Source organism: Misgurnus anguillicaudatus, chromosome 21, assembly GCF_027580225.2.
Source record: "Misgurnus anguillicaudatus chromosome 21, ASM2758022v2, whole genome shotgun sequence".
NCBI lineage: Eukaryota > Metazoa > Chordata > Actinopteri > Cypriniformes > Cobitidae > Misgurnus > Misgurnus anguillicaudatus.
This window is the reverse complement of record NC_073357.2, coordinates 8,520,001-8,539,571: the sequence shown is the minus strand read 5'-3', so window position 1 is coordinate 8,539,571 and position 19,571 is coordinate 8,520,001. Positions and strand designations below refer to the sequence as shown.

General features: G+C 36.6%; 1 protein-coding gene, 2 non-coding genes and 5 pseudogenes across 8 annotated transcripts; all 8 read right to left on the bottom strand.

The window, feature by feature from the left end:
* Positions 1–613: 613 nt before the first annotated feature.
* On the bottom strand, positions 614–7,980 carry LOC141349090 (uncharacterized). 6 transcript variants are annotated; one of them, XM_073859428.1, is made up of 5 exons: positions 7,770–7,871; positions 7,601–7,662; positions 7,441–7,522; positions 5,333–5,415; positions 614–3,737 (listed from the first exon to the last, which is right to left on the bottom strand). In XM_073859428.1, the coding sequence occupies exons 4-5, from the start codon at positions 5,405–5,407 to the stop codon at positions 1,647–1,649; spliced, it is 2,166 nt and encodes a 721-aa protein (XP_073715529.1). In that variant the 5' UTR covers positions 5,408–5,415; positions 7,441–7,522; positions 7,601–7,662; positions 7,770–7,871; the 3' UTR covers positions 614–1,646. The 6 variants fall into 6 exon arrangements, with proteins under 6 accessions (XP_073715529.1, XP_073715530.1, XP_073715527.1 ...); XM_073859429.1 differs by lacking the exons at positions 7,601–7,662; positions 7,770–7,871 and adding an exon at positions 7,930–7,980; XM_073859426.1 differs by having other exon boundaries at positions 7,441–7,662.
* Positions 7,981–10,928: 2,948 nt separating this feature from the next.
* Positions 10,929–11,047, bottom strand: LOC129417463 (5S ribosomal RNA; annotated as a pseudogene).
* A 117-nt stretch (positions 11,048–11,164) lies between these two features.
* LOC129416679 (5S ribosomal RNA) lies at positions 11,165–11,283 on the bottom strand. Its single transcript, XR_008635488.1, has one exon. It is a non-coding gene; the product is annotated as a 5S ribosomal RNA (ribosomal RNA).
* A 117-nt stretch (positions 11,284–11,400) lies between these two features.
* LOC129417593 (5S ribosomal RNA) lies at positions 11,401–11,508 on the bottom strand (annotated as a pseudogene).
* Positions 11,509–11,636: 128 nt separating this feature from the next.
* Positions 11,637–11,754, bottom strand: LOC129417346 (5S ribosomal RNA; annotated as a pseudogene).
* A 4,805-nt stretch (positions 11,755–16,559) lies between these two features.
* LOC141354215 (5S ribosomal RNA) lies at positions 16,560–16,678 on the bottom strand (annotated as a pseudogene).
* Positions 16,679–19,138: 2,460 nt separating this feature from the next.
* Positions 19,139–19,257, bottom strand: LOC141353667 (5S ribosomal RNA; annotated as a pseudogene).
* Positions 19,258–19,386: 129 nt separating this feature from the next.
* LOC141357227 (5S ribosomal RNA) lies at positions 19,387–19,505 on the bottom strand. Its single transcript, XR_012363711.1, has one exon. It is a non-coding gene; the product is annotated as a 5S ribosomal RNA (ribosomal RNA).
* Positions 19,506–19,571: the final 66 nt, after the last annotated feature.

Below are 19,571 nucleotides of genomic sequence, written 5' to 3'. Positions count from 1 at the left end.
TAGATGACTTGCACTAAATATTGAAGCAGCCAATAAGAGCCCAGATTAAATATGAACTCCATCTATACTCAAAATTCTAAAATTCCTAAATTTAAAATTTTAGAAGCTTCTTGGCGTACGGTTTTGCAATTTCTAGTCAAAGGGTGACTGCACTTCAGATAATAAAATATAACAGGGTTTGATTTATTTTGGATGCTTTTAGTCACAAACATGAGTCTCACAGTTACATTTGTGTTATGCCGTAGTTTGGACAAGTTTATTATTATTCTGTAATATGAAAAAAAATATGAGTGAGTGACCCCAACCTTTTGACCGGTAGTTTGGGTTTAATAAAAATATTCTCAGATTTGGGACCAAAAGACAAGTTTACATAAAATGAGAGTCTGTGTCCCTTAAGTGTAACAAATATAGAGTCCATTCTATGATTTTTTTTTAAATCATTGTAAGGTAGGGCTCTTTAAATACCATGCTCATCAGATATGTCCTTGTACTCTTCCAGGAAATTACTAATTACTGTAATCTTCCAGGATATTACTAATTCAGCATTAGAACTGACTCATCGACTAGTCAACACAACACATTAACAGTTTAAAAAAGACAATTACAAATTACAAACAGTTGACATAGTTTAATTTATTAAACATTTTCTTTGCAAACATTGCAAACTCATAAGCCAGTGCCTTCATTTAAGTAACATGAACATGGACCCGAGAAAGTGCAGGGTCCTATGGAGGTGGGTATTCTAAATCAAATTAATCAAAACAAAATAATTGTACAAACTACAAGATTTCCTTGTAAGATTTTGAGTTTTTCAGGTAAGAATACTGAAACTAGGTCTAAGTCAAATATTACTTTAAGTGTGGTTAAAATGTATATATATAGCACATTTGACACTGACAACATAGAACATTACTGGCAATATAACTCTTCCAGGTTTGAAGATCTGCATAGCTTTACACTGTAATTTATGAACTATTTTTAGGTTTAGTTTAGGGATCATAACGATGAATCGCAATTAATCTATAGCCGAATAAAAGTTTTTGTTTACATCATATATGTGTGTGAATTGTCTATAATAAATATGTATATATAAATATGCACACATGCATGTATAATTTTAAGAAAGAATATATATTTATACATTAAGTATTTATATTTATATTTAATATAATGTATACATAAATATACAAATGTATATACACATGTACACATTTCTTAAATATATACATGCATGTGTGTGTATTTATCTATACGTTATTATACACAGTACACACACATATATGATGTAAACAAAAACTTTTATTCTGCTATAGATTAATCCCGATTAATCATAATGCAGCCCTAGTTTAATTTTAACAACAATGGAAAAACATCAACCACAAACAGTTGGCCAGTTTTTACACACAACTTGTCCAAGAATACACTGTAACATTTAAATTGTTTTGTGATTTTTTCCCACAGTCCCTGTCAGCTGTCAGAACTGAATTTTAAAGAGATCATAAATTGAAAAGAAAAATCAATCTCCTACTATGACAATGCATCTGCTCTCCACATATAGAACTTGTGGATTTTAAAAAAGATCACGCTGCTAACCTTCAAAATGTGTGTGCAGTTTTTAATTTGCTGTCTAAGCAAACAAAGCCTTATTAGGCCAAATCCATTACCCACACTCCACTCTTCAACACAGAGATGAATTCTGTTCTAAAATCTGCATAGTTTTTGTAGTTAGATGCCAGTTCCAAAGAACAACTACAGGTGTGAGCCAAAGGTGCCCTTTCGAACTGTGGCTGTTCTGCTGTGAATGTGACTTTAATGGTCTTAGATAGGAACAAGTCAGACCCCGTGCAGTACCTAAGGAATAGGCCAAGCTCCTTCTCATCTCTTTCTCTTACAAATCTCAATAGATGATTTGAGGTATTTTTTTCTTCCAGTGACATCGATTCTGGAAACTTGATGGTTTTGGTAATGTTTCTTGCCTTGGGTTTGAGATCATCTAGAATCTTCTTCAGTCCTTCCGTACTCATGGATTCTCCAATAGACCTGAGAATTGGCTTCCAACACTTTATGATAAATGCTGGTTCTTGTACCATCTCTTTGTGGGCTATTTCCTCCACAAGACTCTGTATATTTTCCTCAGTTGGGAGTACACAGCAGTTGTGACTGCTGAGTATGCTAAGGAGTTCATCCATGTCTGCCCCTTTGAAGTTGCTAATGGCCTCAGTTAGCACATCCTTCTCAGTTGCGCTGATATAGTTAAAGAAAGCATCCAGTAGATTGTCTGAGCAGGAGAGAGATAGCGCCTCTGTAAGGAACGGAGGGGCAAGTTGGACTGGAAATAGCTGAAATTTCTGCCATCCAAAGGCCAAGATGCGAGCAACAGCAGTCCACTCTTTCTCTTGGAATTTGTGGTACAAAATTGGGATCTTGTAGTTGGTTCCACAGGTCTTTGTTGCATAAAACATATCCCAGAAATCAGTGAGGCAGTCTCTGGTGACCCCACTCCCAACTCCAGCCTCAACCTCACCACGTTCAAGCACACGCCTGATTGAAATATTAGCATCCAGTATGAAGTCGTCTGTAAATGCTTTAATCATGTCCACAACACACTGTGTTTTGCGGATCACAATGACTTGCTTCTCCACTATATTCTCTGGATTTTCAAAGAAATCAGTGGCCATCGTGCTGGTGGAACTTAAAGCCTGCTCAGAATCCACAAAGTCAATAATAGCTTCTTCCATCTCAGCTACCACTACTGTTTCTATTTGATTTTCTGAGACTGTGTTTGTGCCACTTTCTTGTTGGCTGTTAACTGGCAAGGAATCTGGACTTATTGTGGTATTGACATGTAGAGGTGAGTATATCAGTGTGTCTGCAAGACCATCGACAAGTTCACAAGGCATGTTGGTGTTATATTCATATACAATAACTTCATCATCACTGGATAGATCTATAAGAGGCTGGACTGATGTTTGAGAAGCAGGAGTTGTGTGGAGTGTTGAGGTAGCACTGGGAATACTCCAACTGCCGTACCGAGGTCTTTTGACAGGAGTAGGGGAGAGCAGTGATGGGCTGGATGAGGATGGATGTTTAGCTGACCCAATTGTGTTGGATGTGTCAGGTGAAAAGGACATGTCTGTTGTTTCATCACTAAGCTCAGAATCACTACAATCTTTTGGCTTTGTACAGAGGTATAGTCTGAGGATCTTGTAATTAGTTTGCTCTAACAAACTTCCAACTGTGACGCTATCCTCAAGGGGCTCATCAGAACCAATGACAGAAAGCATGACATCAAAGTCCTCTAATTTTCCTTTCATCGATGTACCATTGGGGAAAAAAAGGGTTTTCCCTTTTTCAATAATTGTGGATACAGTATCATCTTTGCTTACAACTATCTCTCTTGTTCCACCCCCAGTAGGCCTTCTTACTTGTTTGTACATAGAATCTTGGTAGTTCAACCAGCCAAGTTCAATTTTCCTTGTCTTCTTTTCAGCGTTCTTATTTCCAAGAAGTGTAGGCTTAGATTTAAAGCTGCTGGTTGCTGTGGCTGAGGCAGTGGATGGAAGTTTCATCTTCTCTCTTAGTCTATTTATTAAAGTATGTTTCCTTTGCTCTGTATCCTCTATCCTTTCACTTGAGGATAACTCCTTCCAGTTTCTGGCAAACACACGGTCTCCATATCGAGGAATAAAAGCAGAGAGTTTGTCTTCTCCAAGGAACTTTACAATGTCTTGATCGATCTAAAACACAAAAGCAGATATAATGTCATAATCACAGTCAGAAAAAGAAGGCTCTAAAAGAGCTATTCACAGAGAGATTGACTTCGACATATAAACAATTGACTCTAGAGAACACTTCTTTTGGCACTTTTCTCCCCTATATATATATATATATATATATATATATATATATATATATATATATATATATATATATATATATATATATATATATATATATATATACTTTTACTTGAGTATTTTTTTTTTGCTACTCTATCCTCTTCTGCCTATATCAGAACTTTTCTATTTAGAAAACACTGAAGGAACATTTTGGAAGGAAAAATAATCATTTTATTCTTGTGACATAAGTCATTATTGCCACCTTGTGACAGGTAGGTAGACAGACAGACAGACAGACAGACAGACAAGTAGTTAGTTTGGTAGGTAGGTTTGTCTGAGGGTTAGGTTAAGGAATGTACAGAGGATTAATTCATACTGTACTGTTTGTAGAGTATAATGTCTGTGTGTTTTTTGTATGTTGTGTATTTTTATGTGTGTGTCTGTGTGTTTGTGCAAGTATGTTTGTGTGTGTAATATTGTGTTTGTGTGTGTAATTATGTGTGGTTGTGTATGTCTGTGTGTTTTGTGTGTGTTGTGTATGTTCATGTGTCTGTCTGTGTGTTGGTGTAAGTATATTTGTGTTTAATTGTGTGTTTGTCTGTGTAATTGTGTGTGGTTGTGTATGTCTGTGTGTTTTGTGTATGTTGTGTATTTTCATGTGCGTGTCTGTGTGTTGGTGTAAGTATATTTGTGTTTAATTGTGTGTGTGTGTGTGTGTGTGTGTAATTGTGTGTGGTTTTGTATGTCTGTGTGTTTTGTGTGTGTTGTGTATGTTCATGTGTCTGTCTGTGTGTTGGTGTATTTGTGTTTAATTGTGTGTGTAATTGTGTGTGGTTGTGTACGTGTGTTTGTGTCTGTGTGTTTGTGCGAGTATGTTTGCGTAATATTGTGTTTGTGTATGTCTGTTTGTGTGTGTGTGTGTGTGTGTGTGTGTGTGTTTTGTATATTTTTATGTGTGTTTCTGCTAGTACGTTTGTGTGTGTGTACTTGTGTGTGGTTCTGTATGTGAGTGTGTTTGTTTGTGTGTAGTTGTGTGCGTGTGTGTGTGTCTGTCTGTGTATGTAGTTGTGTATTCTTGTGTGTGTGTGTGTGTGTGTGTGTCTGTCTGTGTATGTAGTTGTGTATTCTTGTGTGTGTGTGTGTGTGTGTGTGTACCTGGTAATTATCACGTTTGCTCAACGTCAAAACACTTATTGAAGAGGTTTTGCTCATAAATGCATGTAAAATAATGTAAACTTGAGATTTTTATACTGTTATTAAACTGCATGCTCGGCAAACACAGCCGGTGTGAAAGCACAATGGCCAGACCAAACTGATGTGAAAAAAAGCGGGAGGCGCCGAAAAGCGCCGTGTTTTCATCCCTGAACCTTACACCCCATTGCGGGGGACGTCCTGACAGACTCTAGCACCCTCTTTAAATTTAGAATCCCGCATGTTTCTCCCAAATCCTCGCTCGGACCTATGACCTGTCAAAGATTGTGTAGCTACTTCACCTTGTCCTCTGCCATTCTTGCCAGGTTCTCCTCAGGAACACCCCTTTCTCTCAAGGCTGAGAGAAACTGGTCCATGGCGATCTCTAGGATTCAACAGTAAATTTAGTTATTGTTTAGCCTGACAAGCCAGAACCACAAATTAAATTTGCTGCCACTAGGGTACGTCTAGATTTCTAGGCAAGTCATTGTTAGCAACTGCAACAAAGTTGTTCAATTCTTGACTGCTGGCCCTTATACAAAAGGGTTGTCATAGTCAGGGGTTTTTTGTCCTGGTTCTCAAGTGAGTAGCTGGAGATGTTGCTTGGTACTCACATTATTTATGGCACAGACATCCTACATGCTGTCATCATCACTAATCTCCTGACTACTCTCTTTGCCATTTGTTTGGTTTAAAGGAACAGTATGTAAGAAATTTATATCAGTCAATCATAAAATGGCCCTGATATGTCACTAGAAATTAAGAAATTATTTTCATTTCAAATACTTATAACACTGACAACAGTGGTCTGGCCAGGATATTGTCATTTAAAAAGTGGAGTTGCAGCCCTCAACTGATATTTATGTTGTCATTTTGTGTATTGGCCACTAGCTGTGTGATTGCAGTTCCAGTTTTAGCCACAAGTTTTGTGATTGCAATACCAGTTTTGGCCACAATCCTACACACTGTTCCTTTAAGCATAGTAGACGATAATGTTGGCTAAATAAAATATGCCTGGTTATTGTTTTTAACCCATGTAACCTTCATAAATAACTTCTAGCCTAATATAAATTTCAAATATTGTTAAAGACAAGTAAATGGTTTGTAATAAAAAAAATCTTATTATGACCAATAGCACAAATAAATACAATAGAACAAACATACAAATTAAATAAACAGTGCTGTTCATGTTTTCAGGTTGGTCTGTAGTTTTCAGGCAGAGGACAGAAACTGAATAAAGTAATCAGATAAAAAGTTATTCAACCAAGACAATAATATTATGATTTTCTTTGTCTGTGGTTTGAAAAGAGCATCAAGTTTATACACTCTAAACATGCTGGGTTGCTTCCATGGCTGAGTAAGTATTGGACAGAACCCAATAGTTAGGTGTTGTTAAGTAACAACACATTATTTTTTTGAGTACTATCACTTTAAGTGCACAGATTCAATATATTGTTATGCACGCATTTGATTTCTCAACTGCTTATAGTCATTTAAGGTGTAAAAGACTGTGTACTACTATAATCACAGCATTTTGAGATTGTTTTGTGTCAAAATGTCTGCTCAAGTGCAAGAAAACATTAATTTAGTTGGCATTTGCACACTGTTTTAACCATTGCTTGCATACTGGCATCCTGTCTGAAGTCTGAATTTGTTATTTTAATTGCTCATGTGTACCTGCGTACCAGTTATGTGCACCCCTGGTCATAGTTCTTCTGATTATTTAATAGCCACATATTGATTTGACCATGTAATACGTGACCAAAGCGGAAAACAGGCTCTATCACTTCCGGTTCTGTATGGTCTACGCTGACATGGTGCTGTTTTCATACATAAAGCCTTTAGGAGCTATAGGAACGATAATGCTAATTAACATCTTAAACCTAAGTAAAAGAAAATGTACTAACTTTTTATACTTTATAGCTTTTGACAAAGGAATTCTCTTCTCATATACATTCAGATATTACAACAAAAAAGAACAGAACACAAATAATAATTACCATTAGCTTTTACCATTAAAACCTACTACAAAATTCAGGATTTAATGGTCCCACCAATTGAACCAATACATACCACTAGACCCACAGAGACCCATAGAGACCATTAGAGTTTCCAATACAACCAATAAAATTCCCATTAAAACCAATAAATCCAATAGAATTTCTGTGATGGTGTCTATTGTTTTTTTTAGCAGGGAATAACATGCTACAATAGCAAGTACCTGCAACCGGTTTTCCGGTTTGGTCAGGTGACGTTCGACATATACCGTATTGTAATGCTGTGCATCAAACCATAATACTAATCACGACACATATCAAAGCACTATTAAAATACTTAATAAACGTTTAATTACGCGTTTCACATTAACTTACATTGCTTAATTAACATTAGCCTAGCTACAGTTACTTACCTTAGCTGAGGCAGCCGGCCAGGACAGATAGGAGTTTGTCAGCCTTCCATCCGTTAACTTAGCCCAGACACATATCAAAGCACTATTAAAATAATTAATAAACATTTAATTACGTTTCACAACACATTGCTAAGTTAGGGTTAGCCTAAGTTACATTTACGTTAATTTGAAGCAGCCGGATAGTTAAAGTTTGTCAGCCTCCCATCTGCTAACCGGTAGCCTCTAAACAAACCCAGACACATATCAAAGCACTATTAAATGAATTAATAAACGTCTAATCACGTTTCACATCACATTTCTAAGTAACCGTACGCCTACATTTACGTTACCTTAGTTGAAGCAGTCGGATATATAGCTAGCTAAGAGTTTGTCAGCCTCCCATCTGCTAAACAAGATCTGCTAAACAAGATCAGCCTCCCATCTGCTAAACCCTAAACACACCCAGTCAACTAACAAATAAACGTGTACAAAATGGATCGCACAACTTACCGATAGGATAGAGCTTGCTGCAGCCAGTGGCGCTAGGAAGCAGTCCGTGGTGGCAGCGCGAGCGCATCCGCACGAATTCAAGACGAACACATTATTGTTATAAAAAAAAATAATTAAAAAAATTATCTCGATAAAACAATATTTGTTATGTCGTTATAACGAATTAATTATTTCGTTATCTCGAGAAAACAATCTTTGTTATATCGAGATAACGAATTATTTTTTTTGTTATAACTAAATAATTAATTAGTTATCTCGAGAAAACAAACTTTGTTATATCGTGATAACGAATTAATAAGTTGTTATTACAAGATAACAGTGCTTAAAAAAAATAAATCCATACAAAATAAAAATAAAAGTCCATGGCCGTTCTCGGCTTCCGTAACTATCTGTTGTAAATAATTTCTCATAATATATTTTAATTTCTCTTAAAATACCTTCATTCCTTTCAACTTCTTCTCCATTCTTCTTTTTAACTACTTTTATTGTTTCCGCATTTCCTTTCCTTCTTTGTAGATCGAAAAAAAAACTTTGTACACTTTTCTCCTTCAATTACATTTTGCGCTTTACTTCTCAACCTTGCACCTTCATACTTCTTGTCTTCTAATTCTTTAAGTTGATCTTCTAGATCTTTTATTTTCTTATATCCTTCTCATTCCGATTTAACTCCTTTTCTAAATTCTCTCTTATTGCTTTACCCCTATCTCTATCAATCGGCATATCTTTATTGTGTGAATTTTCACGAAGTACTTGACATTTTCCCACCACAATCTTTTGTCTTCCATATACATTGCATTATGCTTTTCGTTTTCTATGAGCTCCTTTATATCTTGTACATAACTTTCCCCTTTTAAAATCTCCACATTTAAAGCCCAAACCCCTGGACCTCTCTTACGCTTACTCCAATCAATTTGCATAAACATTGATTTGTGATCACTTAAACTAGTTCCCTCATATCTTATTTTGTCAATAAATCCTTCTAGGTTTCTTGTGCATAAAGTAAAATCAATTCTGCTTTGACATATAAAACCCCCAACCATTTGTCTTCTAGAAAATTGTTTTCTTTTCCCGTTCCTTTCTCTCCACACATCAATTAGTTTGTAAGTTTCCATTATTGATTTTCAATTCTTTCCTTCCTGTATCAGTTTTAAAAACCATACCATCCACCATATCTATATTGCTTAAAACTGTATTAAAATCCCCCATCAAAATGGCCTTTTTGTACTTGAGTAAAACCGTCCTTAAATTATAAAAAAAAAAACTGTTTCTTTTCCTTCTCCTCATTAGGTGCATGTACATTTATCACAATTATTTTGTTTTCTTCATATTCCATCTCAATGGCTAAACACTTCCCAACATTATCTTTATATACCACTTTACAAACAATGTTCTTGTTTTTCTTTATTAAAAAGGCCAGCCCTCTGCCATAGCTCTTGTCTTGATTGTTGTAAAAAATATCACCATTCCATCTCTTCCTAATTTCACATATATGTGTTTCTCTCCAATTTGTTTCTTGCAACAAAATCTCATCCTCATTTTTAAACATCTATTTCACTTTTTCAAATTTGTTAAAGTCTAAAAGTCCTCTGGCATTAAAGGTGACCAGATTTAAAACCATATGAGAGAAATAAAAATAAATAAAAAGTATATAAAAAGAAAGTGAAAACAATAAATGAACCAAAATTCTCTCTTTAGTTCATGTCCTCTATATCTTCTAAGCATTCATATCTATTTTGCAAAAGAGTTTTTCTCCTTATTCCTTTTAATTTTGGCTTTACCTTTAGTTGTCTTGTTTTTTTTGTAGGTTTTCACTGATAATCCAGCATGTTCTTCTTTATCATTGTTAGAGCTCTCATCTCCATCCAGTCCGCCAACTCTCTTGTGAAGATTGTTCCTCTGGCTCTTTAAGTTCCATCCTCTGTCTTTCCCTCCCTTCTTCCTCTTTGTCTAATATATCCATCGTACTTTCCACAGTCTTATCAGTAACAGTTCCCACCTCAATGTCTGGCTTTTGATGTCAAAGTTTGTGTTGATCCTCCATTTGTTCAACATTGTCATTGTATTCAGCAGTTCCATCGATTCTTATCTGTTTTGTAGAGAGAGCCTCTGAATCTATTACGTTTTCTCGCCCATGCACTTGCTCGCCAGCACAATGCTCATCATCATTTTCAAACCAACATTCACATTTGTTTAGAGCCTTTTTGCAATCCATACACCTTATCGCAGTGCAATCTCTCCCAAAATGTCCTCTCTCGTCACATATATAGCACTAGAAAGCAGGGCAATCTTTCATTATATGATCTGGGCACATGCACAGCCGACAGGTTTTAACCTGATGGCTGTGCATCACCCGAAAATATTGAAGCCCTTCAGCCGTATCAAACTTAGTACTGTAGGAGAGAGAGGTAACCTCCTTTGGGAACATTGTTTTAACAAATCTTGTCCCATCCTCGATAGTGGTGCCCGGATAAAGACGTCTTTTAGTAGCCGAAATGGGGATAACTCCCCACCCTTCAAGTTTTTCTAAACTTTTGTGATCGCTTATGTAAGCGGGCAAGTGCATAAACGAGACAATGCAGTGTTTGTTTATTAGTTTCCTCATCCATATCCATTTTCGATGCCATTAGTCTGTCCAACAATTGTGTTTGAATAAAAAGAAAGGCACAAGTACCAAAAATAAATTTCTACCCCCCCAAGCAGCGATCGCTGCTGGGAGGAATAAAGAAAAAAACTTTGTATAAAATAAAATTCTTTCTAAATAAAGTGATAAAACAAACAAAATAACTACAAAAAATGTGGTGAGCCTTCCTCACCAAACTGCAGCCAACTCACTTCCTGGAACGTACCAAGTCGGGCGTGCTCAGGGTGGTGTGGCCGTAAGCGAGTGCTGACTCGATTCGAGAGCCACTTGAAGACTAATGTGACAACGCCATGCCATCGGTGAACGCTTACAGAACGAATGCATTTATGGAAAAAAATTTGTTGAATAAATAATTAAATGCTTACAGCACGTGGAATTCCGAGGCGGTCTCCCATCCAAGTACTAACCAGGCCCGACCCTCCTTGGCTTCCGAGACCTGACGAGAGCGGGCGTGTTCAGGGTGGTGTGGCCGTAAGCGAGTGCTGACTCGATTCGAGAGCCACCTGAAGACTAATGTGACAACGCCATGCCATCGGCGAACGCTTACAGAAAGGATGTATTTATGGAAAAAAAATATATCAATAAATAATTAAATGCTTACAGCACCTGGTATTGCCAGGCGGTCTCCCATCCAAGTACTAACCAGGCCCGACCCTGCTTGGCTTCCGAGATCAGATGAGAGCAGGCGTGTTCAGGGTGGTGTGGCCGTAAGCGAGTGCTGATTCGATTCGAGAGCCCTTCAAGACTAATGTGGCAACGCCATGCCATCGGCGAAAGGATGCATTTTTGGAAAAAAATTCATGTAAAAAATAATTAAATATATAATTAAAAGCTTACAGCACCTGGCATTCCCAGGCGGTCTCCCGTCCAAGTACTAACCAGGCCCGACCCTGCTTGGCTTCCGAGATCAGCGTGTTCAGGGTGGTGTGGCCGTAAGCGAATGCTGACTCGAGTCAAGAGCCACTTGAAGACTAATGTGACAACGCCATGCCATCGGCAAACACTTACAGAAAGGATGCATTTATGGAAAAAAATTATATCAATAAATAATTAAATAATAATTAAATGCTTACAGCACCTGGTATTCCCAGGCGGTCTCCATCCAAGTACTAATCAGGCCCGACCCTGCTTGGCTTCCGAGATCAGACGAGAGCGGGCGTGCACAGGGTAGTGTGGCCGTAAGCGAACGCTGACACGATTCGAGAGCCACTTTAAGACTAATGTGGCAACGCCATGCCATCGGCAAACACTTACAGAAAGGATGCATTTTTGGAAAAAAAATTCATGAATAAATAATTAAATAATAATTAAATGCTTACAGCACCTGGTATTCCCAGGCGGTCTCCCATCCAAGTAATAACCAGGCCCGACCCTGCTTGGCTTCCGAGATCAGACGAGAGCGGGCGTGCTTTTTTTATTTATTTGTTTTATATTTCAAACAAATCTCTGTTTACAACACAATGTATTCACATTATCATACATAGCATAGGAGTAAAATAGGAGTAAAAATAAAAATGAAAGACATTGTAACTTGTTTTTACAGTTGCAATTCCAGACCATTCAGTGTATTTTTTACAAAGGGATTATTCTTCAATTTTAACTTATCAATTACTTCCAATTTACCTTCATTATCAAAATCCAGCTTCTTTACATATTCTTCCAATTTTCTTTTATAATTAACCCACAGGTCCATTTTCTTTCCTCTTTCTCTTACTAAGTTTCTTCTACACGATATACTTAAAAATACATTTATCACATTTCACATTCTGTGTTGACACCAAATAAAAACACACAATTCCATCTTTGCTCATTCTCGATGTCAACACTTTTCTCACCCATCAATACTTTTACCACATTTTTTATCTTTAACCTAAAAGTCTGTAGTTCTGTACAGGATATGAACATATGCAAAATTTCCTCATCTTTTACTAAACAAACTTTACATAGGGGACTTTGTACCATCCCAATTTTATACAACTTTAATTCTGAGAATGCAATGTTATGCCTTATACAAAAGTCCAAGTTTTCCATCCTTGCATCCATATACCATTTTCTCAAATTTTTCCATAAGATGTTCTTGTCAATATCATTGAAAACTTTTTCCCAGAACTGTGAAGCTATAGGCTCCTTAAAAGCCTCCTTTATAAAAAGGACATAAAAATCCTTAAAGGCGGAGTCCATGATGTTTGAAAGCAAATGTTGATATTTGAAATCATCTAAACAAACACGCCCCTACCCCAATAGAATCTGAACCTTCTGTTGATAGACCCGCCCCACACATACGCAACCCGGCATTTGATTTGATTTGATTGGCTATAAGTGTGTTTTGGTAGTCGGCCCGTCTTCTTTTCCAAAGCGTTTTTCAAACATCGTGGACTCCGCCTTTAACATTACATTGATTAAAAAGGGCGTCCTCTCCCTTTTCTTTTAGAAATATCTTAAAGTTTTCTTCATTATTCCCTTTTATCTCTTGTTGCTCAATCCAGTGTTTTAGAATTGCTTCTTTTACCTGATTATATTGTTTTTCTATGATTTTCACATTAACGGTATCTTCAACTTCTTCTATTTCATCTATAATGGCGTACAAGGGTAGAAATCCTTTTTTTACTTCATATAAAACATCTCTAATTCTCTTGAAACCAGCATTAATCCATTATTTAAAATACAGTTCTTTATCCATGAATAATATATTCTCATTTAAAAACAGTGGTTGATTTAAGAATTCCTCTCTTTTCCCCGGCTTTACACATAAGTGTTTTTTAAAGTCCCTCCATGCTTCTAGAACTTCCACATAGAATTCTGGTATTCCAGTTATCATAGTTTGCTTCAATTTCATCCACAAAATATCTGAACCTATTCCCATATTTCCACACTTGTTTAAAAATATCCTCATTATCTTTTTCCATTCTTCCTGATTTTCATCATTTAAAAACCTTTTAACTGTTTTGATTTTAAAACTCTTTTTCTTTAAATCCGGATCTTGTAAACCTAATCCACCCTCTTCCACTGGCCCTATTATTGTTTCATATGCAATTTTTGAAGGTTTAGAATCCCATAAAAAATTTAAAACTGCTGCTTTTATTCTTTTTGTTGTGTTTGTTGGTAAAGGTGTAACCCCCAACACATACCACATTTTAGCCAACATAAGTGCATTTAAAACTAATACTTTTCCTCTTAACATTAGATCTCTTTGTTTCCAAAAATGTAAAACTCTTTCCATATTTCCAACCACTTCTTCCCAGATCAAATCCCTCATATTTTTTTCATTTTTTCCAATTCTTACCCCTAAAATTTTCAAGCTTTCTTCATTATTAAATGGGTAGAAACTTTCAATTTTTTCTCCCTCCCCTATTTGCATATAAGCTGTTTTCTGTATATTTATTTTTGCCCCTGAACCTTTACAATATTTTTCTAAAATTTCCATTGCTTTCCTGACACTTTTAATATCTCTCACTATTAATGTGGTGTCATCTGCATATTGGTATATTTTTTGTAGTTCTTCATTTTCTTCTAGATCTATCCCCTTAATTTCCTTTTCTTCTCTTATTGCCAGCCCGAGCGTTTCAGCCACAAGACTATACAATTGAGCTGACAATGGACATCCTTGTCTAATGGATCTAGTTATACTAAAGGCCTCAGTTAAAAACCCATTACACTTTATTTGACTTTTGGCTCCTCCTCTATCTCTCTTAGTTTTTCTTCTAATATGAATGTTTTTTGGATGTTTTCTCCTCCTTCATTTACAATCTGTTTTAATTCATTTCTTATTTCTTTCTCCTTAGCAGTTTTTGCCCTTTGCACTAATTTACTCAAGTCTCTTGCATATTTCCATATTCTGTATTTAACATTATCCCACCATATTATCTTATCTTCTTTGTATATTGAAGTTTTTTTGTTCCTCTTTTATCAATTCCTTAATTCTTTTCTTAAAACCCACCTCCTTTAAAAGTTCTGTATTTAAAATCCACAAGCCTGGCCCCCTCTTCACTCCACTTAGATCCATATGTCCCCATAAAACTTTATGATCACTAAGAGACGTTTCTTTATAATAAATATTATCAACTACTTTCATAAAGTCCCTGTTACAAATCATAAAATCTATTCTGCTTCTAAAAATAAAATTTTTAACTATTTGTTCTCGTGAGAATTCTTTGATACCTTCATTCCTTTCTCTCCAAATATCCACTAGGTAATTTTCTTCCATCAAACTTTTAAGCTCTTTTCTTCCTCTATCCGATTTGAAAATCATCCCTTCTGCCATATCCATTTTGCCAAATACAGTGTTAAAATCCCCCATTATTAAAACCTTTCCCCACTTTTCAATTAATGCCCTTAATGTGTTAAAAAATACTACTTTTTCTTTTTCTACTACAGGTGCATGAACATTACATAAAACAATTCTATCCCCTTCTTCATTCATTTCTATTGCCATACATTTACCTTCACCATCATTATAAACCTCCTTCACATTCTCACACACTCCTTTTTTAATTAATATTGCTACCCCTCTCCCTTTTCTTCCATCCCCATTGTTGTAAAAGACCTCTCCTTTCCATTTCTTTTTAAAATTATTCATTACTTCTTCCTTCCAATTTGTCTCTTGAATCATTAAGATATTTGCCAGTTTACAAAATTCTTAACTTTTCAAATTTCTCATAGTCCAATAAACCCCTCACATTAATTGTGGCAATGTTCAGCACCATTAAGATTAAAATAATCCAAATGATTCTTCTCATTCAATTTCGTCTTCAGTTCCAGATAACACTTCAAAGCTGTTCTCATTTTGTCCTCTTCTATTTATTTATTTTTCTTTGATTTTTATTCCCATTAAGTGTCTTCTTTTAGCCTTTTCAACATTTGGGCTTACCCTTATCTGTCTTCTTCTGGTTGTCACCTCTTCCCAGTCTTTTTTAATGTCACTTCTTTCATCTCTGTCCATCTCCTCTTCTTCCTCTTGTATTTTTGATAGTTCTTGTTCGCCTTCTTTACTCTTTAATCCTTCATCCTCATTTTCATTGTCCACATCCTCTTCCACTGTATCTCCCTTTTGTTCTTCCTCCTCCACCAACTCCTCTTCCATTGCTTCTGTATATTCCTCATCGTCTTCATCATCATTTTGGACATCCTTAGTATCTTCCGCCTCTTTTCCTGCTTCATTTTCTTGTTCCCACCAACATTCACATTTCACTAGCACCTTTTTACAATCTGGGCAACGCACTGCATCACATTCTCTGGCGAAGTGCCCCGTCTCTCCACAGTTATGACATTTAAACTCCGGACAGTCCTTCATTATGTGTCCAGGCCCCATACACAATCTGCAGAGTTTTATCTGACGATCATGTATTACCCTGAAATACTGCTCCCCTTCTGCTGTTTCAAATCGTGTACTGTAAGGGAGTGATGGTACTTCTTTAGGAAACTTTACTTTCACATAACGGGTGCCGTCTGTGATCTGTGTTCCTGGATAATATCTCCTTTTGATTATTGAATTTGGTGTTACTCCCCACGCATATAGCTTACTTGTTATAGTCTCATCAGAAATATAAGCAGGCAGGTGCATGAAGGAAACAATGCATTCCTTTGTTTGTAAGCTTCTTACTTCACACAAAATTTCTTTGATAATAAGACCTTCTTTAAGAACTTCACATACTTTCTCATTTTCCAGTGTCTTTTCATATTCCTTGTTTGCTCTTGGTCTCACAGCTAAAATGTTTGTAACTCCAATTTTTTCTTTCAAAGAATTGATGACATCTTCAGCTTTAACTTCTTTCACCTGAGCCGCATTGACCCTGCTTGGCTTCCGAGATCAGACGAGAGCGGGCGCGCTCAGGGTGGTGTGGCTGTAAGCGAGTGCTGACTCGATTCGAGAGCCACTTCAAGACTAATGTGGCAACGCCATGCCATCGGCGAACGCTTACAGAAAGGATGCATTTCTGGAAAAAAATTATATGAATAAATAATTAAATAATTAATTAAATAAAGAATTAAATGCTTACAGCACCTGGTATTCCCAGGCGGTCTCCCATCCAAGTACTAAACATGCCCCACCCTGCTTGGCTTCCGAGATCAGACGAGAGCGGGCTTGCTCAGGGTGGTGTGGCCGTAAGCGAGCGCTGACTCGATTCGAAAGCCACTTCAAGACTAATGTGGCAACGCCATGCCATCGGCGAACGCTTACAGAAAGGATGCATTTCTGGAAAAAAATTATATGAATAAATAATTAATTAAATAAAGAATTAAATGCTTACAGCACCTGGTATTCCCAGGCGGTCTCCCATCCAAGTACTAAACAGGCCCGACCCTGCTTGGCTTCCGAGATCAGACGAGAGCGGGCTTGCTTTTTTTTTTTTTTTTTTTTTTATTTCACAAATCTGCATGTACATACATCATTTTTACAGTCACATTTTTAAAAACCAAAAAAAATTATAAATAAATAAATAAATAAATGAAAAAGCCAAAGAAATATATTAAAAGAGAAAATTAAAACAAAATAACACATTATGTAGCAATTATAAAACATCATGATCATTTTGGCAATTTCAATTTAAAACCTTCTGTGGTGTTCACAATACATAGATTATTTGTTGCAAATATTTGTCTGAAATTATCAGTGTTCTGTTGCCATTGAAAGTACTCTTCTACCATTTTTACATATTGTTCTAATTTCCTTTTGTACATTTTCCAGATATCTATATTAGCATCACGTTTCTTTTTTACAATGTTTCTTCTTTCCCAGATAACAGTTATTGCAACAGATAAAAACAAATTAACAACTTTTGTTTTACTTCCATTATAACCAAATAAAAATCTTATTCCATTCTGTCTCTGTATCAATGTCCTCTGTTCTGTTTTCAATCATTTGCTGTACAACACTTTTCAACTTCACCATAAAAACTGTTAATTTAGGACACTTTAAAAACAGGTGCATATTAAATATCAGTCCCATTAGTCAGTACTTTCTTGTTCCATTAAGTCATCTTGCATTTGCTCTCATATGTTCAAGTTTTCTACTCACTCTTTTCTTTTTAGCAATTTTTAAGTTCGGAATCACCTTTATGGATCTTCTTCTATGCCGCATCTCTTTTGTAAGTGAATGATCCTCATTGAGATTTTCCTGTTCCATCCTTTCTATTTTGTCCATCTCTGTCTTAGATATTACCAAAGGTGTCCATTTATCACTCTCTTCCTTCAGATTTTCATCATCTTTTTCCAGCAGATCTAGTTGTGTTTTGGGTACCTCTGAAATCATACATGCACCTTCTTCAACATTTCCTCTCTTGTCCAATTCAATTACTTCCTCACTGCTTAGTACATCCTTTTGTTCTGTGTTTCTTTCAGTTGGAGCAACATTTATAATGTCCATCTTATCCATTTTATCTTGTGATTCTTCTTCCTCATCCGATAGCTCCTGAGACTCTTCTTGATTTTCTGCAACACTATTATTTTCCATCCAGCATTCGCATTTTACCAAGGCTCTGTTGCAATCCGGGCATTTAACAGCAGTACAATTCCTAGCATAATGGCCCTGCTCCTCACATTCATGACATGTAAAATTTGGACAGTCCTTGAGTATATGTCCCGGATCCATGCAGAGTCGACAGATTTTCATCTGACGATCGTGCATAATCCGGAAATATTGTGCTCCTTCCGCCGTCTCAAATTTCGTGCTGTAGGGCAGGGAAGCCACGTCTTTAGGAAATCTTACTTTAAGATATCTTGTACCATCTGCAATATCTGTTCCCGGATAATATCTTCTTTTTATATCTGTCACTGGTATCACAAGCCATTGATAAAGTTTATCCAAAATCTGTTCATTGTTCAAATAAGCCGGCAGGTGCATAAATGAAACAATACATTCTCTTGTTTCTAAAGTTCTTACTTCACAACTCTGATTTTTGACAATTAATCCATCCAGAAGATCTTCACATGATTCTTCATTTACTAAACTAAGTTCATATTCTTTTCCTGCTCTGGGTCTTACCGCTATTAATTTTCCTGCTCCAATCGTGTCTGTCACAGCTTTTATCACATCCTCTGCTTTTCCATCAATCACTTCTTTTAAATCCACAATAATAGTTGCTTCTTTTGCATAGGTTCTTTTGTTCCGGTCATTCTTTTTTCCATTAACATCCATCTTCTGTTTTGTTTCAGTGTCTTTGTCTCGTTGTGTTTCCTTTCTTTCATCGTCCGCCATGTTTCTTCTACTTTTTTTTGTTTTTAAACAAGTGGCTCCCCAAACAGTTTACACTGTTGGGGAGCACTTTGAAATAATATCAAAATTAACTTATATAATATTAAATGAAAAAACTTTTAAACAAAACAAAAAATAAATCAAAACCATGTGGTGAGCCTCTCTCGCCAAATTGCTGCCAACTCACTTCCTGTGTGCTCTCTAGCGCTCTCAGGGTGGTGTGGCCGTAAGCGAGCGCTGACTCGATTCGAGAGCCACTTCAAGACTAATGTGGCAACGCCATGCCATCGGCGAACGCTTACAGAAAGGATGCATTTCTGGAAAAAAATTATATGAATAAATAATAAATTAAATGAAGAATTAAATAAAGAATTAAATGCTTACAGCACCTGGCATTCCCAGGCGGTCTCCCATCCAAGTACTAACCAGGCCCGACCCTCCTTGGCTTCCGAGATCAGACGAGAGCGGGCGCGCTCAGGGTGGTGTGGCCGTAAGCGAGCGCTGACTCGATTCGAGAGCCGCTTCAAGACTAATGTGGCAACGCCATGCAATCGGCGAACGCTTACAGAAAGGATGCATTTCTGGAAAAAAATTATATGAATAAATAATTAAATAATTAATTAAATGCTTACAGCACCTGGTATTCCCAGGCGGTCTCCCATCCAAGTACTAACCAGGCCCGACCCTGCTTGGCTTCCGAGATCAGACGAGAGCGGGCGTGCTCAGGGTGGTGTGGCCGTAAACGAGCGCTGACTCGATTCGAGAGCCACTTCAAGACTAATGTGGCAACGCCATGCCATCGGCGAACGC